Below are 26,404 nucleotides of genomic sequence, written 5' to 3' on the forward strand. Positions count from 1 at the left end.
ACAGAGGGGTCCTCCCGGCACCTTCCCGCTTCCAGCTTTGATTTAGGAAACTTTATTGAAGTTCTCTTCTGGACTGCCCAGATTTGTTGGGAGACAGATTTATCAATCCCAGTTGATTCAGGAGAGCCAGGAATGTCTGTTAACAGGGGTAATTTGAGGATGACATCGGCACGGCACAGTGCGGTGCAGGGGCATCTGTGCTGCCTCACTGTCCACTTCCACTTACATTTCTCTGGTGGCCAGGTCAGTAGAGGAGTTGTCTTAAACTTCCCGGCCTTTTAAAAAGCCCAGATCGCCTCACCAACCCTGTTTATAGCACAGCAGCACCAACACGCTGGCGCAGCGTTGCACCGTGAGGGAGAGCAGGGGCAGGACCGGTTTTGCTGTTAGGGATGTGTCGTGTCGAAGTGCACCCCAGCTATGAGGAGCACAACAACAGGCAGCGTGTCATGGTCCTGTGTCCCTACGCCTTTCTGCAGGGGACCGAACTGCCTCCAGGGTAGTGGCATGTCGGGGACGGCACAGACTTTTGGTTTAGGTGGCTGTGTACTGTAATATTTGTAAATGTACCCAGAGCATGGGATGAGAGTATATTTTAAAACCAAAATGCTATTTATTGGCTTTGGAGCTTTCCCTTCTTCAGTTTCTGCCTACTGGGACAGTGCTGGATTTCTGTTTTGTTTGAAATTTCAGCTGAAAACATATATATCACTGAGTGTGGTGGTACGGAGCCGGTCCCAGGGTTCTCAGCAATGGAACCGCTCTGTATTTAGCCTCAGGGAATACATGGGGGAGGGGTCAGGAAAAGTTTCAGGGAGCTGAAGTTGATAGATGGAAGGTGGCCAGCTGAGCTCCAGAAATCTGTGGTGCGAGTCTGCTGCCCCAGTTCTCCTTCCCTGTACATCTCCACCTTGCAGACAGGGTCTAAATCCCGCACCGCTATCACTGCCGTCTCCACGCAGCACAGGCATCCGCTCCCTCTGTCTCCTCTTCTCTTCCCAGCAGATGAGATGTTTTTTTACCCCTACAAGGAAAAAGAACGGGTCTGGTTAAGGATGGCTCCCAAGTGTGGGAGGAGACCAGCATGACACCTGAGGTGGCTGGGCCAAGAGGGCTGACAAAGAGTGTTTGGCTTGCTGTGGCACGGTGGCTGGAGAAGGCTTGTAGCCCAGCTGCACCCTGACCAGCCCCAGCCACCGGGTCATCAGGAGGTGGCAGGGCTCAGTGCCTCCTTGGCAGCGATGCCTCATCCTGCACAAGCAGCCAGGAGCTCCTCGCCTCCAGCCTCCCTGGGCAGCTGCCCACCTTTTGCCTAAAGCCAGACCTGGGTATGTTTTAATCCTATTAACTATGGCTTGTGAAGCCTGCACTGACACGGGGGAGACGACAAATTGTTATCCATTACGATCGGCATGGTAAAATCATGACGTGGCTCAGCTCTGGCTTAAATTAGGAAGTTTTACCAAAGCAATGATGTCAAGGAAAAGTAGTGTGGAAGGAGCACGTGGCTAATCAACGCTGGTGCCAGCCAAAATCCGATTAGCGATGCAGCTAGACTACTCCGGCGGAAGGGACCAGAGGGGTACAGTTCTCCCGGCAAAGTGATAGAAGTGGAGTTGAGACAGAAGCAAGGGCTAATGGGCAGCAGCGTGGTGTAAAACTGGTTTGGCATTTTAAAGGAGTAAAAGAAGGGCTTAAAAAGAGGTGGCAGAGTGTGCGCGGGGAGAGTTGTGCTAGCCAGCCCTCTAGTGGGAAAAACAGCTTCACATGGGGTGGGAGTGTGATTGCAGCAAAGCTCTAAGCCGGTTTTTATCAGGTACAACTGCATCTTTCTGGGAGGTTTTGCTGACATAGCTCTGACATCTGCTAGGGTGCGCGTGATTTCTTTTTTTTTTTTTTTTCTTCTCCAGAGCATTAACTAACACAGCTGCGCGGGCAAAACTTGAAAACGTCGATTAAGCTTAAAGATAAATAGGTAGTCCTTGATTACTTTCTTGCTGATAGCGTGCTCAGGATAGGTTGTAGGTTAAAATCCTTATGAGCCCGGAGGCATTCCAATGAATTAACTGTGGTATCAGGTCGTCCGCTGGCTGAGCCGAAAGGTTGCCAGCGTCCCTCACCGTCGGAAAATCAAAGCCGGGCAAGAGCATCCCCGGCCATCGGAGACCCAAAGCGGGGTGTAGCTCTCCCTCCCCGTGCGCCCCCGGCTATAAGGGGGAAGGGGTGTGGGTGGGCAGTGAAAAGGGCAATACACCCGTTTCTCCCGCCTCTCCACGCTGGGGGGGGGGAGAGGGACAGGACAAGACACGACACGACACGAACGACTGTCTCCCGGACGCAGCCTGCGGCGGGCGGGTGCCCAGGTCGCCTCCTTCCATTCCGGTCTACCGAGCCCCGGAGAGCATTTGGGGAGTGCAGGCTTGCGGAGGGGGGGTGCTAGGATAGGAATCCCCCGCCGCACATCAGGAGGAGGAGGCCGCCGGCAGCGGAGAGCCGAGCGCTGGGGTGTGGGGGGAGATAAGATGGAGAAGCGGGTGATGAACGAGGCGGGGAGCGGGAGCGGAGCCGCGGGGTGGTCACGATGGCGCCGCGGTAGCGCGTTTTCCGTCGTCGTCCCCCCGACATGGGGGTGAGGAAGGTTCAGGGGCGACTCGGGAAGGAAGGTGGGGAAAAAGCAGCGCGAAAGATATTGCCGGGCAGCAATAAAAGAGAACCACAGGCAGACAGAGTGCTCGGGACCCCTGGTCCAACTGCAGAGAGGGATGCAGGGATGCTCTGCCACCCCCGGTTCGGGGTGCCGGCCCAGGGAAGATGGGGAGGGGGGGGAGAAGGAGGGGCCAGCCGGGTTTGGATCGCATCTGCTCCCACCGCCTGCGAGCGGCTTAAATTACCGCAAATTCAAACTGAATGAGCCCCTTCCCCCCCCTTCTCCCCCCCATCCGCCGGTCCCTCCCTCCTCCGGTCCCCTCCTCCCCGCTCAGCTCGGCGCGGCCGCCTCACGCCCGCCGCCGGCGCGGGGCAGAGCCCCGGTTGGGCGGGAGAGGAGGGGAGGAGGAGGAGGAGGAGGAGGAGGAGGCGCCGGATCCAATGAGGGGCGGCAGCCCGAGGCACCGCGCCGCCGGCTCGCCCCAGCCCCGGCCCCCCGCCGGCCCCGCTCCGCCCCCCGGCCCCTCCGCCTCAGCCTGCCCGCCGGCCCTCGTCCCCCAACAACTTTCCTGCCCGCCCGGTGACCGCTCGGCGGGCCGGGGGCAGGCGGCGGTAGCGCGGCAGCAGCGGCAGCAGCAGCGGGCATGCCGGCGGCGGCGGGCGACGGGCTCCTGAGCGAGCCGCCGGCGGTGGCGGGCAGCGGCGGCGGCGGCGGCGGCGGGGTGGAGGCGCGGAAGGCGGCGGCGGCGGTCGCGGAGGGCAGTTTGTTGGCCGCTTGGCTGAGCGCGGCGGCGCCGCGGGAGCGGCTCCGCGACTTCCAGCACACCAAACGGGTGGGCAACTACCTGATCGGCAGGAAGCTGGGAGAGGGCTCCTTCGCCAAGGTCCGGGAGGGGCTGCACGTCCTCACCGGAGAGAAGGTACCGGGGGACGCCGGGCACCCTTCTCGGGTGGAGTAGGGAGTGGGGAGGAAGGAAGGAAGGGAGGGTGGTCTGGGGTGTGAGTTGGGGGTGCTTGGGGCTCTGCCGGCCGGGAGGATGAGTCCGTCCGTCCGTCCGTCCTCCCCAACCGGGGGCTCCCTCCCCTCGTTGCCCCACGCCGCGGGCGTGGAAACGGCGCTTCCCCTTCGCGCACCCCGAGATGTAATCCCGCGTACCTCTTTAAATACTTCAGTTGCCTTGACCTGTCCTCCTCCCCCCACCCCCCCGTTTGCTTATTTTTGGGGGGTCACAAACATGTTTTTATTAATGGTGCGACTTGTATTGCCGGGGACCAGTCACTTGTGCGCGGCATTTCGCCTGTGGGTCCCTACAGGTACTTCTTGCTCGCCAAAGCGATGGGAGACGCTGCGTGCGGAAGGGGTACCGTTTGGCGATTAGAAGTTGTCATCACTACATGGCAAAAGGTGCAAGATGCACCCTGGATAATTTTTTGGTTTTGGTTTGGTTTGGTTTTTTTTCCCCTCAAGTTGCTGGTAAGAAAAGCCTGCGGAGGGTCTCTGCTTTTTGTTTATTATCTAGAACCCTTCAGTGGAGGCTTTTACCCATCAATCAGGATATGTCACAACGTTATAAAGAGTAGTAGGGGTTTGGCTGGGTGGTAAACAGAGCAAGGACAAGCCCGCTAGGGCCCCCCGATGAAGAGTTGTGCTGCTCTTGTTTGAGCTGTCTTGACTTCTGCTGATCTTTAACAGAGGGCTGCCCAAAGCGGGATGCCTTCTTGCTACTGAAAGCTCCTTGGACCAGTGGGACTAAGATCAGTTGTAATTTCCTCCGGCTCCAGCAGCACTGTAAGTGTGCTGCTGTTAGGATTGCATCTTGGTAGCTTGCATTCCTGCGCTCTCGGATATTTTTCTTTTCTTTTTTCATTCCAGTAAGTTTGTCACGGAGTGAAATTTAATATAGGGCTCTGAATTTCATCATGAGAAGAATGATAAGGTTAGTGATTATTATCGTATAGGAATGCAAAAAGAAATAATCTTGCTCTCTTCTGTTACCAAGCGTGCGCTTCTCCTTGGTAACAGATACATCCAATGATCCTCCAGTTGATAAAAGGCACATGCACACACATGTCCTTCCCACCTCCACGTTTTTGGGTTGCTACATTTATCTCAGTCTGTTAAGAGGGGAAAAAATAAAAAGACCCACCACACGCCCCTCTGTCTCAGCTCCCAGGCCTGCTGCCTTTTTTTTTTCCCCCTCAATGTCTTGAATAACACACACTGTGACAAAGTGACAAGCAGAAACTCTAGGAGAATCACGCTTCCTTCCTGCTGAGCCACCGCGTCTGTATTTGCAGACGGGGATGATGATCTCTGAGCTCTGTCTGACCTGCTCTGGTACCATGGGATCAAAGGAAGCTCCTCCTGTCGACTTCAGTGGGTGAAGAATCAGTTGCATAGTTTCAAATTGACTAATCAAAGGTCCATCTTCCCAGAAAATCCACCTATTTAATTCCAGCTATTTATGGATAAGCAATTTGAGTTAGTGGATAGGAGATAAGAGTAATTAGTGATTTGCTTCAGGTGAGGTCCTATCTTGGCAAGGTTCCTCCCTTTAACTGGAGGGGTGAATGCTTTCCGTCCCACGCGTGACCCCATGTGAGAGTTTCACCCCGAGTAGAGAGCTAATGGACACTCAGCTCTTCTGGGCATATTCCTCTACCAAGCTTTTGTGTGGCCTCCAGCCAAAGGCAGCTGAAACGTGCCCAAACTGGCTCTGCCTCGCAGCTGCTGGCAGCTCTGCCTACATGGAGCCCACCACGGGTGACTGAGCTCTGCCTGTGATATAAGGAAGAGAAGAAAAACATCTGCTTACCCAGACTCCTTTCTTTCAGAGTGCAAGGCTGTGTCGGAGGAGGCTGAGGCTGGCAAGGATGGGAATGGGATCAGGAGCGAAAGCACAAGGCAGTCTGAGAGTGGGGATCAGTGGCAGCAGGTCATAGAATTGTGAAATGGTTTAGGTTGGAAGGGACCTTGAAGATCATCTAGTTCCATCCCCCTGCCATAGGCGTGGGACGAGGTTCTGTGGGAAGAGGACATCCTATGTAAGAAATAGTTTACTTCCATGGCAAAGTGCTTCTACAAGAACATCCTAATTCATGAAGGGCCAGACCCATTGATTAAGCTGTATTCGTACCTTCTGAGAAATCTCAGTGAACAGCGGGCCGGGCGCTGGAGAGTTAGGTGTGACAGTGCCAGTAGCATCTGAGCCCTGGTGACACCAACATTCAGTACAGACCTCCACCTTCAGAGATCTGGTGGCCAAAGTCAGGCTGGAGTTAACAGAGCTGTCTGAGACATGTCATGAGCCGCTGTATGTGACAGTTACTTCTTGTCCTTTCTCCCTACCCACCTCCGTCCCTAAAGTTGTCTTGTCTCAGGGGAAAATCCCCCAAGAGCGACACCATGTTCCTCCAGAGGCTGGAAGAGAAGATCGCTCCAAAAGGGTGTGATGCTGTCCCTCCTTCCCTGGGGTGAGCCAGAAATTGGCCGTGTATAGTCTTCCACTCCATTCACTTGCAGAGGAAAAGTTAATCTGCAGGAGCGTATACTTAATACGCTCGCAAGTGGAGTTCAGCGAAGCAAAATGTGGAAACAAAGCCGTCTCCCGTGGACAGCTCGCTGGATCGGTGTAATTGCTGCATTTTTCTAAGCTGATGTTTTATGAGCCTATTATTCCAGGATTAGTGCCTGCATGTATTTTGAAAGCAAAAAAAAAAAAAAGTTGACATCTGATTTTTGTCTTGTAAAGCCGTTGTTGAGCAAGGGCATTACCTAAATTTCAATAAAATTGCTATAATAGTGTAAAGTAGGGGTCTTACTACTCATGTCTGGTAGCTGTTTTGGCAGAGTCTGGGCCATTACGGTCACCAAAATATCTAACTTGAGTAAGGGGGGCCCAAACAGGTTTTGCTTTGCAGCAGACTTTAGCAACTCCGGAGGAGTTAATGCGCATTGTTGTTTCAGAGAATTGTGTGTTTAGAAATGAAATCTGTGGATTAATGAGTCCCCAGCTAGGCTTGGATCCATCGCACTGACACGATGCATTGTACAGAATCAAGGCAGTGCGGCGCGGGTGCCAAAAATCTGCCATTACCTCACCCTGAAATTGCTAGAAGCTAAAGAGGTCTTCAGGAGAGCATCAGATGTTATGTACTTTGGGCCAAATGCTAGTTACTTTACCAGCTGCTTTGAGGGCAGTGTGATGGACGATGCGTCTTGAGTGACCTGTGTGGGATGGGAACCAGCAGCTCCTACGAGCGCCTAAGCAGGAGAGGGTGAGCTGAGGTGAGATTTTTAAGTCTTCCCTATGAATGTCTTTAGCATTGGACTTTAAATCAAATCTTTTACGGTACTTCTCGCGGTTTATGTTGCCATAATGTCAGGCATGTTATTATTTTCTGGGCTTGAAAAATGTTTGGTAGTGCCTGATGCAATTAAGTGTATTTTAGCTGAGCGCAGGAGAATGTTGAACAGATTATTCTTTCCGTTGCTTTTGAATAAAAATATCGCAGCCTATAATCTGACGTTTTTGGGTAAAAGGCTGATTTGTCAGATCAGCTCAGGCAGTCTTTATTGCTAATCCTAAAGAAACATAGTTCCTCTATGAAGAGCAAGCCAATTTAGCTTTAAATTGTGGCTCTGAAACCCTGCTGAGTTAGCTGTATTGTTATTCAGCTAACTTTGGGAGCCTGCGCACAATATACTCTCAGATTGTTTCAAGCCGCCTGCTTGGGGCTCAGAAGGGTCAATCACTGGGCGACGGGAATCAGGCAAAGGCAGATACCACAAGATAATGATTTTTTTGCATTTTTAGACAGCTGAGATTATGTTGCCATCACTGCCGTGGGGGTGGTAGGAGGCTCCTTTAGTAGACCAGATAGATTGGGTGGACCTCGACGAAATGTCCGAATAACTCCATGTATTGTTGCCGAGTGACAGTGTATTGATGATATATTGAGGCAAAGTTCTTATAAACAAACTTGAACAGAGATTACATTTAACTACTTTTAGGTGTAATCTTTAGCACTACAAAAAAGAGTCCTTGAGGCAAATTGAATCATTTGATTTCTCATCCACCAGCAAATTTGTTTATCGTTTTCTTCAGCGCTATTGTTAAGCTTGAAAAAAGGTACATTTTTAGTTACAGTAAGTCAAGTGGCTTTCTGCAACAGTGGGAAGCAGTGGCTAAAAATACAATTTACCAGTTTCTTCTATGAAGGCAAAGCAATCAATATTAAAAGTGGCCTTTTCACAGAAGATTTCGTGTTCAGAATGCATTTCTGTATTAAAGAGGTAAAAAAAAATAAAAAAAAAATAAAAGAGGTGTATTTGGGCACCCTGGAGGTGCTGGGGTGGGTAGGTGGGCAGAGCAGCCTCCCTGCAGAGGGCTGGAAATGCCTCTTTCTCCCCAGCGGTCCCTCCTCGAAGGAAGGAGGTGTTTCCAAAATTATATGCCAGCCTAGTCGGTGCGTTTCTGTGCAGATTTCGTGCCCTGCCATCGCCTTCTGAAGGGCTTTTCGATGAGCGTGGCGGGGGGTAGCGGTGCAGCTCCCATCCTTCTCTGTAGGTGTGGGGTGACGTGGGGCTGGAGCTGCCTGCCAGGGGGTCCGTGGGAGATGCAGGTCGTGCGAGTTACATGACTGCTCTACGTCAGCCAAGGCAGCTGTCTCCTGAAATGCCTCCTGTGACTGGGCATGGGCCGTCGGTTTGAGCAGCGTTCACTCACGTGAGAGTATAGAGAAGTCTGTATGTGGTGGTGTCGGTGCCTGACCCTGCACCGCGCCTTTCCCGCTGCAGACCCCTCTGTCCTCTTCTTGGGTAGGACGGAGGAGGCAGCTCTCATCTGAGCCCGTCAGGACCTCTTACCCGAAGCAAAGGTTGGAGCAACTAATTTCGCACCATTTCTGTCTTTTAGCAACTGTTTGAGAGAATATAGGCAGGTGGACACAGAGAAATATGGACACAAGTGGTTCCGGTAGGCAACAGCAGATGCTACAATGCCATATATGCTTTCACATGTCACAGCGTTAATTTTGCCTTGAGTAAATTCAGTTTTCCTGTGTCTTCTGCCATAGACTTCAGGGAAGGGAGACTTTGTGGCCAAAGGCCTTTGGGTGTGTTGGCAGGTGAGATCTTTCCCTCTTAATGTGCTTGGTAACCGTGCCTCCCCCTGCGACATCACTGCTCTTCATCGGGGAAACCAATGCTGGTGGGGGCTTCCCATTGAGGGCTTCTGCCCCGGGACTTGCCATTGTCAACCTTGTCCGTATCCAGGTTTGCCCAAGTAGTAGTACTGGCTTAAAACCTGGGAAATTTGGTATATACTCATGTATAGTTCTAGGATCTTTACCTTTGCCTGTTTTCTGAGTTTTGGGAGCCACGAGAGTGTGTGTGTGTGTGTCACTTTTACTTTCAAACCCTCTTGCCAACCAAATAGGCCAGGAAGTTACTTCATTGCCAAAAAAAAAAAAAAAAAAAAAGGTGAGTTTCTAAGGTGGTCACTGGTCTTTCAGGTCAACCCTTTCCTTTTTCTCTCCCAAATATCATGAGGTTGTAGGTAAAACTGTGAAACTTGGAATGTCTTCATTGATTTCAGTGGCTCAGAGGGTAAAGCCACAGGATCTTAATTTGAAATTTGATCTGTCATTTTATGTTCTTCCTCCAGTGATACTTGTATATCAGTTTCCTAGACGCGTTTGTTCTCTCACTGTACGTATTTAATTAGTAGTTTTCTTCTTGCCTGTTTGCCTACATACTTTTAAATTTTATCTCTAACCAAAAAAAAAAAAAGCTTGTTTTGAAAAGTACTTACTGCAAATCTGCTCGGTGGCCTTCTCCCAGGATGATGTTCACTTTTTTTAACAGCTGCCAACTGTTGCACCTGGATGATATGCTGCTCTGAATTATATGCACCAAGGGAATGAAATGAGGGTGTTTCTGCAGCCTGAATTTTGACATTTCCTTGCTTTTATGTGTTTGCTTTCACAGCTTTGACACTGTTCTTTTCACAGAGGTTTGTGTGCATGTGCAGATGCATAACTTGTATTGAAGCTACCAAACACATGGTTTTTGTTAACATATCATACTTCAGAAAAAATATTTGAAGGGTGGTGTGGTGGTTGCAATGGTTGCAATGCAGTGAGGGCTTGACTGGAAGCAGGACCAGAAGATAGGTCGCTGTGTCAGCACAATGTTCCCCAGTACATGTTATGGAGCACGCGAGAATTTGAGCGTGAGGGAGAATACATGCCAAACTGCTCATCTGCACCTACCTGCTCAGTTTGCTGTATGATCACCTGCTAACAGTTTGTTTATCTGGAGAATAACCAGTTGCATCAGGCACTTGTTATAAAGCCACACTCTTCCCTCTAACCCTTTTGTATATTGCATACTTGGCGTAAGCGGGAAGAGGCTTTAATAGGCAAGAGAGCCTGTTCATTAGTGCAGTCTGTCTTCCAGGAAGATTGCTTTAATATTTTTCAGCTGTAGCTTGCAACTTGCTCTGCAATGAGCTGAATTCATGCACATGTGGCAGTTGCTTATCCTCTTGAGATAATCTGCTTTCAAGTTTACATTCAGCAGTTCTAAGGATGTCACTAACAGTGCATGTCAGCAATGTGCTGCTTTTCGTATAAACTGTTGTAATTTTAGTGGCATATGCAAGATTGAGGGAAGATGAGTATTTAGGTTGAATTCACACCAGGTGTAGTTCTTATACGACGCTCACATCTGGATCCTTGTATTTGTTCTTGCAAGTTATGTATTTTAACATATTTAATGATGCGTAAAGCTGCGTGCCTGTTTTTGTAGGCATGTGTTACCTATAAACGTCTTGGTAATTAAAAATGTCTTGCTTTCTGCATCTTGCAGTTTGCCGTACCTCCTTTTGTACCAATGAGCTGGAGAATGCTACTGTAGCTTCATGCGTTTCAGCGCATGTAACACATTATGCATCTTTGCCCCTCTGCCCTCGTGAGTTATTTGCTTGCCTGTAGTTAGGGAAATGGTGGTTGTTAATGAGCAGCACTTAGTCTTCACAAGGGTGTAACCCCAGAAGGAAAGTGGTCGTGAGGTGGTAGGACAGATCTTCTGGTGACTGAGTTGTAATAGCCTGTCTAAAACACAAGCTGTTGTGTTGTATGGACAATAATAAAAATTGAGCGGAGACTTTACATGCTGACTACACTACTCTTCAAGGTTATGGAGAAGCAAGCGTCTAAAACCGTTCAAAGCCAATGATTGGGTAGATATCAGCCAGAAGAAGAACTAGGTGGATTGCTGCGTTGGTGCCCACCTAGCAGCATGGGATACAACTGAACCAAAGAGCAAACCAGTACTGCCTTAGATTCAGACCATCTCGAGTACTCTTCTGCTTGCCATGTAGCCACACTTTGCATTGCTTCAGCTCCAGATTGGCTTAGCTGTTATTTTTAGATAAGCTGAGGAGCCAAAAACCTGAACCTCTCCATTCTGTGGCTCTGTGAAGCTTCTTCTGCTGTACTTCCTGATGAGTTTTCTGATGGCTGATCTCCTGGAGGGTATGAATCTAGTGGTGCCAGCGTCTTCAGTGCGGCTGATGGAGGTTGTGCTGATGAAGAGAACCGGGTAGGTTTTTCCAGTAAGCTTTACTGGGTTAAGAGAGAGGCCACCACCCCAAGCACGGCTCTGGGGCCCATGCGAGGGCGGAGGTACCTGTTTCTAAGATGATAAGGTGAATCCCTGCAAAACCGGTGTGTTGATCAGCGTTTAGGATCGGAGCTTGCAGGGAGTGGGATCAAACCCTCATCCTCATGGAAAATGTCTGGGAGGAGTTACCGTGGTCCCCCAGGGAGACCACCTGCAAAAATGAACAGAAAGCTGGTGCTGCCCTGACTAAAGTTCCCTTTTCTGTCAATGTTTTGCTCCACTATTGCACTGCTGAACTCTAGGTCCAGCACCTTTAATGCGAGGCCCGAGAGGGCTGCTCTTGTTTGCAGCACAAGATCGGTGCTACTAGTGTGATGAGGAAAATCATCGCAACAAAGAGAACTAAAAAAAGATAAGTTATATATATTAAAGTTCCTTTGCTCTCTGCCTGTTGTGGAAGATTGTCATGGAAACATTTTTTTCAGCGAATAAATTTATTTTCTGTGAATAATGTCCACAGAGCTAAGGGAGAGAACATATTATTTATATATAAAAACTTTATTGGAAGCACCTTTTTCTTGGCTTCCAACAGTTGTAAATGTTTTATCTACAGTGTTTTAAATCACTACAAAGGAGGGTATTACCTGGGCCTCAAAAGCAGTGGCTCTTGGGTTTTTGTTTGGTTTCTTTTTCCTCCTTAAAGCCATAAAGCTGTATTGGTATTAGAGTGCTTTAAATCAGGGACACTTAGTCTTCCGTAAATCTGGTTATGCATTTGATCACTAAAATGTGAAACGGGGACTATTTAATATGAAACACATTATGAGTCCGTGATCAGGAAAATGGGAAGCGGCGTGAGCCGCCAGGTTTCTCCTGTAGGGATCGGTGTTGGAGGAATGTCATTTGGTATTGCTCCTCTGCTTTTGCTTCCCCACACGTAACCTGAGATCTTCATCCATCTCTCTGTGACAGAAGAAGTTTTCAGCATTAGGAAGGCAAGTTATGGTTTATCAGAAACAGCTGGATGGGATATGGTTCGCTTGCAACCGAGGCATCAACCATGCCTTGCCATGCCTCGACTCTGGCAGCTGCTCCTTGTCCTGACAGCTTCTTAGGGCCACGTCTGGGTGGAGAGGACCTCTGTCTTCTAGCAGTTGTCACGCTGGCCTCCTCCGGGAGGGGTTGTGAGTAGCCATCAACTTCAGTCGATGTGAAGTGAGGACCCTGCTGGTCTGATCGGCTTTTCCGTCTGCCACAGCTGAGGGCACGTCAAGCTGCCCCTGCACTTGTGTGGCAGGCCCTGAAAAATGTCTTCCCTGTGAGCTGATCATACCTTGAGTTCAAACAGTTTCCATGTTAGGTGCTGGGCGGTGATTCATTCCCCCTTAGGAACCGGGGGTCAAAAAGCCCTTTTCTGAAAAACAGCTAATATTTGGAAAGCGATACTTGACAAATATTTTACATGTCAATGGCAAGGCAAGCCCGTGTGTCCCCGCCATTCAGAGACACGCTTTCTCCTTTCCTGGGATCTCTCCAGCCTGGAGACTGGTTTTGACAAGCTCGTAAGGATTTCTTTCAGAACCTCTTTAGTGCCTCCTCGTGTATCTGTGTGCCTGGCTTTCTGCCACCACTACTTCCATCAGTCTCTGTGTAATCTCTCTTGACTTGCGTAGATATCCTTAGAGGCCAGGGAGGTAAAAATGTGCTCCTTCCCCTCGGGGGATGCTGTTACAGCTACCCCGTTAATTAGTTGACCAAGAGAGCACTGGAAGGTCACTGGAATGGATTTCTCTCCGCCAAAGGCGAGACAGATCCCCTCCGTGACCCACTCAAGACAAGCCACGCGTTCCTTCCCGTGGATGGGGCTGTGCTGTAGCCACACAGGTTCCTCCTTCCCAGCGTCCTGGGATGTGCTCTGACCCGATGGCACCTGCGGGTTGTACAAACCCTGCTGCTTTGGACGTATAGCACCAAGGGAAAATGTAACTTGTGGGGGTTTCTTTTCAGAGCGGCTGGGTAGGGGCAGAATTGCGGCACCCCCCTTGCCTCAAAACCATCTCCTGCTAGTCACTGTGCTGTAAAGGTCTGGCCGTTTCAGGTGGCAGAGATGCTGGCAGATAAGAATATGTCTGGTTTTCAGCTGGGGCCAGCTGGCTTTATGGAAACAGTGGAGCAAAAGCATGTCCAGGAAAGGATTATTGCCCGTGAAGAATGGCATGGAGTTACCCATAAATACGATGTGAACTACAAAGCATGTTGAAGAGAAATACTGCCGAGAATGGCTCTCCTCCAGTGAAGCTGAGCTGCCCTATGGAAATGGACCACATCGGACAAGGCATTAGTCGTGTGTTAAATTGGCGATTACCTCCGCTCTGTTTCCTTCCTTCCCAAGTGAAGTAAGAGAAAAAGGGGAGGAAGAACTGCAGAAGTATGGGTAATGCTGCAGCGTGTGGAAGGGCACTAAGGTAGAGCGTGAGGAAGCCCTGAGGAGTCCGTGCACACAGCTTTGCAATACTGACCATCTTAAAGCCTTCATGTGGTCTTTCCTTGCTCTTAGCATAGTGGGAGCAACCCCGTAGTATGTCCTTACAAACACCAGTGCCGCCACACATGAAAACTCTGTCTCCCCATGGAAACACTAATTTGACAGTGCCGATACAGTTGGCAGCAGAGGCGTGGGTGAGTTGGGCTGTCTGCAGCAGCATCAATATTTGCATGACTCCTCGTGACACTTCATGTCTTCTGCGCTGGGGAGCTCCAGCAAGGATGTCAGGGAGAGCCTGCAAAATTTACATCCCTTGATGTGGCTGCTGACGGCTCCCAAAGCGTCTTGCCTAGGTCAACCCCCACCCTCCTGTGTACCGTGCCTTGTCCCCCGCCGCTCTCTGCAGGGACCAGAGACTCTTCACGTATGTGCAGGCACTGAAGCCCAAAGAGATCACAGCAATCATCCAGCCTGGCTTTCTATAGAAGACGAGCCCCCAGTATTCTCTTTAGAAGTATCTGTATCAATAGTTTGTTGAGCTATTGCATACTTTTAAGAGAGGAAGGAAAAATTCAAGATCTGCATTCATGTCTGTAAGCTAAGATGTTTCTGTCATTACTTCACCGCACCAAAGAAAACCATGGATCGTGTTTATAGCCTGAGTTTGCCCAATTTACCTTTTGGGAAGTTAATTTTTATTTTATTAGATTAAAGGGCTTTCTGTTATCAGAAATCTCTTCCTCGTGTGGGTACTTGCATCAAATCATCAAGTCGGTGCTTAACATTCTCCTAATGAAATATTTTGAGCTTCAGTCAGTTACTACGACAAACAGTTCTTGGACCTCAGACTGTTCCTGAAGCTCTTTTCAGAACTCTTTCCAAATTTTTAACATCATTTTTTTAATTACTGGCACCAGAACTGGATACAGTAATCTAATAATAGACCCCAGTGCCTTGGACAGGTGTAATTAATACCTTTTCTTACTTTAACAAATACATCCTGCTTATGCTTTGAGGGATTATGTTTAAGTTGGCTGTGGCATCAAGAGGGCTTAAGTTCATTTGCTTATCTAAAGTACTCCTGAATCCTTTTCTGCATTGCTGGATACTGTCGTCTTTGGGTTGAAGGTAATGGTAAGATTTCCTTTTTATCCCCTGGCGATTTGATTCTTTTCATTCAAGCTACTTCGAATCTGGAATATTTGAGTGAGCATACTCAGAGCTACTTTCTCATTTAGAAGAGTTTATAGTTCTTTGGGGGCTGATTTCAAGCTTTCCTGACTGTGTCTACTCTGCCAACAGAGAGAGTGGCCTCCTGCCTACTGAGACATTTATCCTGTACTCGTCTCTGCAGCAGCTGGTTTTATGTATTGCTGAGCTCAAAACTCTTGGCTTGCGCTGTCAGAGACTCGGAAGAAAAACGAATACTTTAACAAAGTGACTCCTCTCTACCTTTTTTTGATGGCTGATTTTAGTAATGTCAGAGCAAATACAAAAGAAAAACTAAATGTTCGGCTGTCCTACAAAGAGCAGATGCAAAAACTACCGAAGACCGAATATCGCCGCTCCAGTGTGAAGCAAAGAGATGATACCGCTTGTTTAACATAAAACCTCGATGCGTCTCTGACTGTATAGCTACTGAGCAGTCTTTTCACAGTGCATATATGTGCACGTGCCCGCACGTGTTTAACTCGACCTCTGTCCCCCCTGTTGGAGGATTGCTGGCTTCCTTGAGGTGAATGGCGAAGCTGTAAGCAGAATGGTTAGCAAGCAGTTACCTTCTTGTGATACTCTCATAAATGTTCTGCGTTTTTTCTTTGAAAGCCGTTCTCAAAAGGTGAATAGGATGCTATCATTTATTAGGGAACTGGGAAGCCAAGGAGGATAGCCAAAGGCAGTCCCACCAAAAATGCCACCCTGGGAGCCTATTCAGACAGTTTCTCTGAGCTGGGTGGTATGGGCCACAAGGTAATTTGGCAAATGCCTAACATGATGCGTGTTACTTTTCTTACAGTTTCATTGTGTTCAGTCCCATGGTGGCAGTTAAGTTTGTGTTTCTGCAATGGTGTCTTGACTCATCCACGTCCGACAGTCCTAACGGAAGACCTGTGATTTCTTTCTGTCCTGAGTGGGACGTGTGGTCCTTTCTGCAGGTGTACAGTTTAGTGATTCCTGCTATGCGTTTGCTTGGATGATCCTTTTCTTTCATGCTTCATTTCTTAAGATATTGAAAGTTGCTATATATAAAAAAATGATTCCTTTGCTGTACGGCAAAATTTGCTAAGCTGTAACAGCTAAAAGAAAGAATAAATGCTACCCAGTGAATGAAGTTGGCATTTTCTAATCCTTGGATTCAGTCGTGAGAAGTAACTTGTTATGTGCCTGCCTGGTTGGTTGCCCAAATTGAGATACCCTTGAAGGGATTGCTTTCAGGACTGTGCTGACAATTGTGCAGTCTTCAAAGCTAGGTCTGTTTAATATGATTTGAATTGGCCACCCAAAATCACCAGCCGGTTTTGAAAACTAAGCTCGGATTTTTGTGGTGGGAACAGTGGTAAAATACAAAGCAAGCTGCAAGTGATGCCAGACAGCTATCACTGAAAGGAAGGAAGAAAAGAATATGAATTCATTCCATGAGCCTTCTTGGGCACTTCAAAAAAGAGCTGGAGATGGGCTTGCACCAACGATGGCTGTAAAATATCTACGTGGCCTGGCTCTTCATGTCATTCTCCTGCCTGAGCTTAAACAAGACAATAAAGGTTTGTGGGTTTAGGTGCAGAAGACCAAGTCTCAGGTCTTCCCATTGACTGTCCCCTCAGCTGCACCCTGTAGCTTGCAACTCTGAACTTCATCTGAATGGTTTGGGTGCACCAGGCCCTCCATGGCCCAGGACAGTGCTGAGAGTCAGCACTGCTGCCCAGCTTGGCATCATCTTCAGCAGGTCTGCCAGAAGTAGGCTCTGGCAAAAAAAAAAAAAAAGAGGAGGGAAAAAGAAAAAAAAAGAAAAAGAAGGAGGGGGAAAAAATGGCAGGGGGTTGTCCCTTCAGTAGCTGAAGTTGCTTCTCTTGTGCTATGTTGGTCTCCTGGCCAAATCCCACAGTGCATGCTGGGTTCTTATTCAAACCAGTTTCCTCTTAATTCAGCTGGAGCTCCCTTTGGCAGCGGTCTGCAGGAACTGCCTTCCCCTTATTTAAAGTTATGAGAGAATTTGCAGAAGGAAACAATTCAAGTGGTTGGATAAGTGGGGAAAACTCTTAAAAAGTCCTCAAAATGCCATACGCTGATTTCGCAAGGTCACATGCAATCTTAGGTTCTCTGTAAAGTTAAACATGTTATAACAATATTTGCCAGCCAGGGCCATTGCTATGAAGCTGTTCTTCTAGATGTTGTTGCAGGCGCCTGACGTGAGTATTATTTGAGACCTCTTGACTTTTACTTGGCAAACAGGCCATTGAGAAAACCCGTTTTCTGGCGAACAGGACGGCTTGCTGCCATTGAGGTACATCCTTCTGCCAAGAGACAGCCTGTGCAAAGACATCTGAGCTGGCAAGGAAGAAAGCCGAGGCTGAACTCGGACCTGGGTTCCCTGAGAGCTAATGTACCATGTGGCTGAAATCACTGCTGGTCATCTGGTTGTTCCTTGGTTTTTATCCAGGTGGAATCATGATGTGTCTTAACTGGTCAAAGCCTGAGATTCACCAGGGAAAGCTAGGTAGAGGGATGGATGTGTAAAACTGTGGCTTGAATAAAGCTTTTTGCAGCTTGGGGAGGGGGGAAACAACCAACCAAAAAACAGAAACCCAATTGCCTTCCCACAATGTTGTATGTAGTTGAAAATAGGTTCTACAGCAGGGTTGGCTTTGCCCTCACCCCCACTATTATTATGGTTTTGTGTTCAGCTTCATCCTGGTATCCAACATTTGGTTTCCCATCAGCAGTACAATGCAGGCACACAGTGCCTTGGATTTCTTATCGAAGCACAACAGAGGTTGAAAAATACAAGCATTCAAAGCAGGTTTCCAGCACTGAGGAGTATTTATAGAGGGCTGGTCTGAAGAAAAAAAAAAAAAGTCTTAGTAAGACTGAGCTGCACTCTGATGAAACGACACTGCTGTAGAGCAGCCAGGCAGCGATCTGAATAGACCGTTACGTGTCCGCTGGGTAAGCAAAACCCTCACTAACAAAAGCATTTCTTCTTGACCTGTGATTTTTCCAAATGTCACTGTTGGGGTTATAAATAGCCAGCAGAAGGGGAGGGGGAGAAGATGATTATGACTTCTGTCCACTGAGCACCTGGAGGTTCCTCCTGCCTGGTGCAGCAGACCCATCACCGGCTCCACGGGCTTGGCATGCTGTTGGGGTGCAGGTCTGGTGAGCTGCCCACTGTGAAATCTGCCTCTGGCACAGACTTATGGATGCTATGCTGGGGCATAGGATGTATGTGAGCCACCCCCTGTGCTTTTTTTGCAGTTTTATATGTTGAGGCATGATTGTTTACAAAGAGCATACAAACTGTGTTTTCTCTGGATGCAGCGGTGATGTAGCAACCTAAGCCCTGGCTCTCAGATTCCTCCAGCCAGCATTTGGTCCTTTAAACTATCTCTTCTTGCTTTTTCTCAGGGCCTCACTGTGACTGTTTTTGTGCAGTTTGGTGCCAGTCAGCTCCACACACCCCCCTGCCTCGCCTCTCTCTTGCGGATTCGCAAACCCTCCTAAAACACTAGCTGGCAAAAATCCTCCGCCCGTGTGTGTCAAACGCGTGCCTTTGTTTGGGTGATGACACGTGCCTGTATTTGCTGATGGTGTTTCAGCTGCTTGGTTCTGTAAGCAATGTCACAGTCTCCTCCAAGGATCTGTGGAGAAGAGTGGTGCTTGCACTTCCCCCTCACCTCCGCTCCGCTTTAGCCCAACCTGAACTATTTTAGTGCGACGATCAAGAGAAGCAGCAATTGCTCATATGATGTGTCACACCATAAACTTCAGGAAAGTAATTCATTCCAACAGTGTAATTCTAGGACTCGGGAACCAAAAATACGGGCTATTACTCATCTTTGTATCTCATAACACAGAATAACCTAAACCATTTGTTTATTTACACAGCAAAGGTTTAGCCAAAAGCGGTGTTGAATGTCAAGAGCTACTGTTCCTACATATTCAGAGTAATTACTTGCTTTATCATTTAATTTTTATTTCTGTGCCAGTATTGGTCAAGAGTTCAAGTCAGGAGATAAGTGTGATGCAGAGGCAAAGAGCCTCTACTTGAAACTTAGGAGAGCGAAACTGAATAACTGGCATGCCTCGAGTAGGTTATGAAAGCTCAAACGTGTTTATTTTATGGTTATCTAACATCTACAGTATTTTCTCTACTGAATGCTTTTTCCTTCTGCATGAATGAAATCTTCAGGTGTATGCACACGCGTAAACACTGTACAGGAGGCTGTGTATATTAAATGCGTCAGGGCACATTTGGTCTTCACTTACCTTGGTCTACCCCTGGATGCACTCAAAATCGGGGATATTGAGCTAAGTCAACCCTGGAGTTACTTGAGTGCAGAGTTTGATCCCTAGATTTCCTCCATATGCTTCAGAGAAAATTGTAAATCAGAAGACAATCGAAGAGACCCAAACAAGCAAATAAACCCCACAGGGGCTCTGCCTGAGAGTGCCGACGCCTTTGCACAACCCTTGTACCATGGGGTGCATTTCATTTAGGAAAGCAAAGTGATCCTACGAGAAAGCAAAAGCAAAAAGACCTGTAGTGCAAGGGAAAGGGCATTGACTAGGAGGACAGTGAAAGGAGTAATAAGGGAGAACACCCAGCAGGAACAGAGAGGAACAAAAGCTAGAAGTTATTATGGAGAACATCCATATGAAGGTTGGTAGGCTGCTTGTGTGTTTGGGTCAACTACAGTTCTTTTTCTTTAGATATATAGAGGTTTCTTTAAAGACCCTGGCCTTTGAATAGTCCCTGAGACGGAGAGGGGAGGCACCTGTCTGAGATATTTCTAGGATGCAGCATGGATCTAGGCGAGGAGGCAAGGTCCCACACATGTGTGTCCCAGGGTCAATGAATACTGCACTGAAGCTAGTTTCCTGCCCGTCTCCCATGCAGATGCAAGACTCCTGTAGACTGACCTAGTGTTTTACTCTTCTCTTTCTCCTATGCAAAGCTGTTGCTGAAACAAAACTGTTGTTTCCACCTTTGTCAGCTCTGCTGGTGGATCTCTCGGACCTGATGCAAAGGGCATTGAAGGGGGAAAGGTAGCTCGAAGTCAAGGGTGGGTCTGAAAGCGGGCTTTGCTTGTCTGCTGGGTTAGATGGGGTGCCTGACCAAGTATCTGTCAAAATTGAGGAGAAAATCTGTCCTTAAGGCACGGAAAGCTAATTCTTTGTGATAGTGGAAAAATCATCACAGTCACGTAGTTGGCTCTGTCTCCTGGGTTCAGGTGGTTGCCCCTGCTCCCCACAGCCACCCTCAGCCTGGGCAGCAGACATGCCTGCATTTAGTAATGTGCTTTTTTTTTTTTTAGGTCAAAGAATTGGGGATGACTTACTGATATGGATAACAGATTACTCTGTTCCATACTGTTAATACTGCGTGTTTTGGATCCTGCAACTGTGGAAAATATCAGCGTGGTTTTTTTTTTTTTTTTAAACTTTTGCAGAGATTGTGTTTGTGTTGCCAGCAAACAAACTGGCATCTCAAGTTTCTGTAACCCCTGAATTTGTCCTCACCAGAATAACTTCTGTGGTTTGCTGTCTAAATAATCCATGCAAGCCTCTGTGTTCTTGGTCCTATCTCATTAGATGGAAGAACATTCTAATTTAAGGCTGTTTCCTTGGTGAATCACCTGAGGCTTTCAAAAATGGTGAAGTTAAGCTCTGATTTGCCTGTTGTTTTATCTTACGACTAAATGATCTTTCTTTAATGTGACTAGTCAGGAATGTAGCTTCCAGGCGTTTATGGTCCTAATGCTGCTCTGGGTTTCACCCAAGCAGCTGTCTCATGTGTGGTGTTCAACCTTATCTCTTTATCAAGAGTATTTCATCAGAATGATCTTTTAGCAGCAGAAGCGTATCCAGCTAATAACATGCTCAGTGATCCTGACTACTGGCCCTTAAGACAGACTATGAAGCCCCAACTCCTGTAGTTTTATCTTTCAATTCCTCTGCTGGTAAAACTTGACTTTGATTCAAGGTGTTTGTGTCAAAGGGTCTAGATCTATTTTTGTTGTCATATTTCCAGACCGTATTTTTTGTGGCTTTTGTTCTCTAAAGGAAAACCAAAATGTTCTCTAATTTAACCTTTCCTCTACTTGCAGAAAAAAATAAAGGTAAGGCTAGGCACGCTGGGAGCTGTCATGTGCTTGATGCGTGCTTGGCACTTTCTCAAGCTAGGAAGGCAGCCAGGTATTCTTTGAATAACTTTGTCTCCCTGTTGCCGAAGCCCACTAGCCCCCAGTAACGACATCATTGGCTGTAGTTGAAAGTGAGTTTGCTGCGAGTAGTTAGTTCGTTGGACATAAGGAGGGTTGTTGTATGAGCTGGAGATGGAGGGAAGCCTCTTAGGCTTGTGCTGTTGTCTGGGTGTTAAAGCTGGAGTAAATAAAACTCTGAGGTTTTCCCCACTTTTGTTATTCCTTCTTGTTTTAGGACTAAGGTAATGTGGGAGATTATAGAATCATAGCATTGTTTTGGTTGGAAGAGACCTTTAAGATCATCAAGTCCAACTGTTAACCTAACACTGCCAAGTCCACCATTAAACCATGTCCCTCAGCACCATGTCTACCTACATGTGTCTTACCTCCAGGGATGGTGACTCAACCACTTCCCTGGGCAGCCTGTTCCAATGCTTGACAACCCTTTCAGTGAAGAATTTTTTTCCTAATACCCAATCTAAACCTACCCTGGCACAACTTGAGGCCACTTCCTCTTGTCCTACCACTTGTTAGTTGGGAGAAGAGACTGACCCCCACCTCACTACAACCTTCTTTCAGGTAGTTGCAGAGAGCGATAAGGTCTCCCCTCAGCCTCCTTTTCTCCAGGATAAACAACCCCAGTTCCCTCAGCCGCTCCTCATAAGCTTCTAGACCCTTCACCAGCTTTGTTGCCCTTCTCTGAACATGCTCCAGTGCCTCACTGTCCTGCAGTACCTCAAGATCCTCCAAGGCCAAATCAAGGCAGACAGCAAAGATGGGGGTGCAGCATCTTTGTGCCTCCATCTAGGGGGGAAGTGGGATCGTGGCATTTTCTGCGCATTTTGTTGGACCTGTACCCATGCAAACAAGACTCTTTCACATCATGTGAAATTCAGCGTCAGGCAGGAATACCAAGTACTGTGGTTCCCTGCCCCCCCCTTCATCCTGACAAACAAGCAGCTGTCACTTGGGCGACGATGGACGAGCTATGGGGTCCGGGTGCGTACAGTGAAGGAGTGCCTTTGTGGCAGAGCTCTAAGGAGAGGAGGAGCCGGGAGGGAGGATTTCGCGGTGGCTTTTGTTGCTCAGCTGGCACAAGCTGTTAAATCTTTGTCTGGCGCAAATGACCTGGAAGTCTGCAGCACCCAATCTAAATAAGAAACCTCAATAAATAAATGTCTATAAATCTGAGACAGAAAAAGGCAGATACTCTTATTGCGACTATTTAGTGAAGCCATTAAAACAATAAAAGGAACCAGATTCTTTAAGCATGGAAAAGAGCAATATCCTAGCCGGTCCCATCCTTTTGTTCTCAGGTGGCGTTCTGCACCAGCAATGAGAGGGAAAGCCCTTGGATAGGCACTAGCACGTGCTTTGTCATAGATTGTGGTACAGAGTCTCCTTAGCTTTATTATGTACTTTCATGATGGGCTCCAGTTGACTTGGACAGCTGTGAGCAGGTGTGCCACTGAGAATGTGCATTAAAAAAAAAAAAATAGAGAATTTTTGCCTTCTTGAGTTTTTCAGAGTTGCTCAGTTCTAGAATTCACAAGTGGATCGTCTTTCATGTACATTTTAAAAGAGGAAAAAGAAATGTGGCAGGAGAGTGGTACCAAAATTGTTTTGGTTTTCGTAGCATGTTTTTATTTTTTTTAATCATGCAAAACTGATACTTGGCTACAGTTTAAGAAACTTGTCATGGAAGCATATAATCTCAAGTTGTATATCAAAAGCCAGGAAAAGCCAAAATTGGCACTTAAAACTTGTAAACACCAGCCTGAAGATTTTCTGGGAAAATAAGTAAAATAAATGCCTAGTGTGCAAAGCATTTGGGTATGGTTAATGATATTGTCTTCTCTCCTTTGTTACCTATTTCCTTGCAATAACTTTTGTCTGTCATCGTACAAGGGAATAAAGAAAGAAATTTTCAGTGAGGTTGGAAAAACAGCTATTTCCCTGATCTGGGCAGTTGCGCCTGAAACCGTGGTGTAGCAGTTGAGACTGACATACTTAATTTTTTTTTTCTTTTTCTTTTGAGGTTTCTTGTACAAGGTTAGAGCAATAAATCATTGGTGTGACTGTTAACAACCCTCTCTCCTCTGTTTTTTTCATTAGGTGGCAGTGAAAGTAATTGACAAGAAAAGAGCCAAAAAGGACACCTATGTCACCAAGAATCTGCGACGGGAAGGGCAGATCCAGCAAATGATCCGCCACCCGAACATTGCTCAGTTGCTGGATATACTGGAAACTGAAAATAGCTACTACCTTGTCATGGAGCTGTGCCCTGGTGGCAACTTGATGCACAAGATCTATGAGAAAAAAAGACTCGAGGAGCATGAAGCGCGCAAATATATCCGGCAGCTTATCCTGGCAGTTGAACATCTTCACCGAGCAGGAGTAGTTCACAGGTAATCTATAAAACCCTCTCTGGTTAAAATTTATCTCAGAGCCTCTAAGTGGTATTTTGGCACTTACTTGTATAGTAAGGAGTGTTCCTTATAAAAACATATTCTTGACAGCTTTTTTGGCTAATCTTCGTGATACTGTTTAGATACTCGTCTTGTAGACATTAGAAAGTATCTGCAGAAAGCACTGAAGTAAGTGTGTAACTTCAGGTGAGCACACAGGAGCTGTGCTGACCCCATGTCCCTAAAGATAAGCCTGTGCTTTGCAAATGTAGGGCTCTTTGCCTGCAAGTAGCACTAATTTGCCTCTTGAAAGTGCTGGACCAACGTTAACTAATGAATCATTTCACAATTTCTTTGAGGAGGTGGTTGTGTCTGTTGTTTTACTGGTGCAAATACAGCAGTATGGGAAGATGAAATGATTTGCCCAAAGCCTCACAGTGACACAGGTGGAACGAAACCTGGACGGGACCACAGAAGTCCATTGCTTCTGCTCTTTCTGCTGACTACATTGCCCCAACAGGACCTCACAAGTTTGAATTCTGTGAAGTGCAGAGTCTGCAACTGTTTAGTTCATCTCACAGTGTCTTCTCAGGAGAGATCCAGAGCTGTTGTGGTACACCACTATCTTTCTTTAGGACCTTCGTTCAGTTGGTGTATAAGCAGGATGTGGATCTCCTTGCAGGAGAATGCTGTGGAGTTAAAAGTTTACCTGAGCTCAAGGGGAAACAAGACAAGTTCATCAGAGAGAAGCCTGCAGAGGGTTGCTGATTAAGGCGTAGCTACCTCTGCCTTGAAGTCCCTGAGCAGCAAGTGGTAGAGGCTAGGAGGGTACAGGTGGAGGTACCACACGTGATTGCCTCTCCCTGTTCCTTTCTCTGCTTATGTGTTTTTGGCTGCTGTGGAGACAGGAGGACGGTGGGCTGGGTGGACCTTTGGTCTGAGCCATTATGTCTCCTTGTCTTTTCTTAGGTGCATTTATAGGGTATTGTCTAAGAAGGAGGCTCCGCTTTCTAAATTTGGGCCAACTGGTGTTAAGTCTGGACTCCCATATACTTCCTGTATGATGCTGAGCAAGTTGCCTAGGCCCTGTCCTCTTAGGGTATGGGGGCACATAGTAGGAGCTAGACACCTGCATACTTTTGAGGGTAGGGGTCTTAATTTCCTTGGCTGCACTGACTCTGTATGACTCTCTGGTGGAGAGCTGTTTTACGTACCCATCCACAGGGCTGCTGCGCAGGCAGCTGGCAAACTGCCTGAAGGCAGCCCCTAGTCAGCTCCTCCAGCTGTGCCCAGCTGTGTGCTGAGCTGCCTACCGCTGTGCAATGCTGTTGGGTGCATCTGGCTTGGTGGAACACCATGATCTCTGTAAAAAGCTTTTTTTTTTAATCTTGAATCTCTCTGCGTGTTCCCTGTGATCCATTAGGGATAGGTGCTACGTGCACATACAGCCTTGGGTGTACTGAGGTCTTATCTTGAGCTAAATTTCTGGTACCACTGTAATATAAATATTTGAGCAGCCGCCAACAGGTCTATTTTGCAGGTTCTCTATCGGTTCTCTATCACCAGCTAAACTGCTGTCCTCTTTAAATTATTAACCCCACAGTTTGGGGCATGGAAAAAGAAGTCTACTTACTGCTTTAAGGGATCAATTGATATCCAGTACCTACAGAGAGAGAGGAAGGAAAAAGGTCAAAGTTTCTGAGTTGGCTAGAGGAAAACCTGGCAGGAACAAGATGAACGAACGCATTTAGGTTTTAACAGCAGTATTGAGTTCAGCAGCAGTTCCTCTCCCTGAAAAATTTAGCCTTTGCATAATGACTGAAGCACTTACAGGGCATTGGTAGGTTTGGCTTTGGTTCCCTTCTTTTTCTGAGAGGATTCGAACCCGCATTTTGTACCAAAGTGGCTCATTCACGAGGTACAAGATAGAATCCACAGGCTGCTGTGGTGGGAAGAAAGCAAGGCTTTGGGGTCCAGAGAGAATGTGAGCATGAGTTCCCGTACAGATGCTGCACGCTCACAGCAGTTTTGGCCCTCACCCCCTCTTTGCCTCTGCTGTCTCTGTGAACATAAGTGAAGCTCACAGAGACTGAAGTGTGAGGGACCTTCGTGAGTGGAGGGAGGAAGGAGCCCTGGAAATAGTGATTATGCTCTGCTGCATCTAGCAGCTGAGCTCTCTCCGTCCAGCCCCGTGGTGTTGGATTAATCCTTACCCCAAAGGCAGCGTACTCCATCCACTCCATTTCTCAAATCACAGCAAGGCACAGAGCTTGTCCTCGAGAGTGTTCCATCCAGATAATGAGTAGGTCCGATTCTGCTCAAACTGATAACATTTGACAGAATCACAGGCAGTATATCTGCAAGTATTTTCTCTAGCTTAACCATTCAATGTCTTGACTTACTCTGCAAACAAGTATGTAGAGCAGCATAGAGATGCAGGAAGAACACTGATGGCGTGATCCAGATTTATTCTTCTGGCTCTCTGTGAGCAAGAGATGGAGAAAGAATAATAGTTACCCCAGGAGTTGTCCTTCAGCGTCTCGGGCTTTTGACTCTGGCAGCTCTAAAAACAGACTATTCAATCGGCAGCTGAAGAGGGGGGAAAAATAGTGCAGAAGTCTGATTCATTTTCAACCTGGATAAAATGGCAACGTTCTGTTGTTGTTATTGTTGTTATTTTTAAAGCAGGTAAAAATAACAGCACTTTCATCTAGGTGGTGATCTGTGGGTGTTTGCATTCACTGCGTGTGAAACAAAACACAGCATCCTAGGCCAGAAAGCAGTCTGCTGTTTGTCTCTCTCCAAATGCTTTCATCAT

The 26,404-nt window shown here is 47.4% G+C and overlaps 1 protein-coding gene across 1 annotated transcript in view; it reads left to right on the plus strand.

Moving 5' to 3' along the window:
- Window positions 1-3,290: 3,290 nt before the first annotated feature.
- HUNK (hormonally up-regulated Neu-associated kinase) overlaps window positions 3,291-26,404 on the plus strand; it is a gene marked incomplete at both ends in the record, with an annotated part of 57,319 nt that continues 34,205 nt past the window's right edge. The window contains 2 exons of the mRNA XM_082487526.1: window positions 3,291-3,566; window positions 23,294-23,586. Of these exons, the coding sequence (XP_082343652.1) occupies window positions 3,291-3,566; window positions 23,294-23,586 (569 nt within the window). The remainder of the gene's footprint in view (window positions 3,567-23,293; window positions 23,587-26,404) is intronic.

This window comes from Vanellus vanellus, assembly GCF_965231255.1.
Source record: "Vanellus vanellus genome assembly, chromosome: 1".
Classification (NCBI taxonomy): Eukaryota; Metazoa; Chordata; class Aves; order Charadriiformes; family Charadriidae; genus Vanellus; species Vanellus vanellus.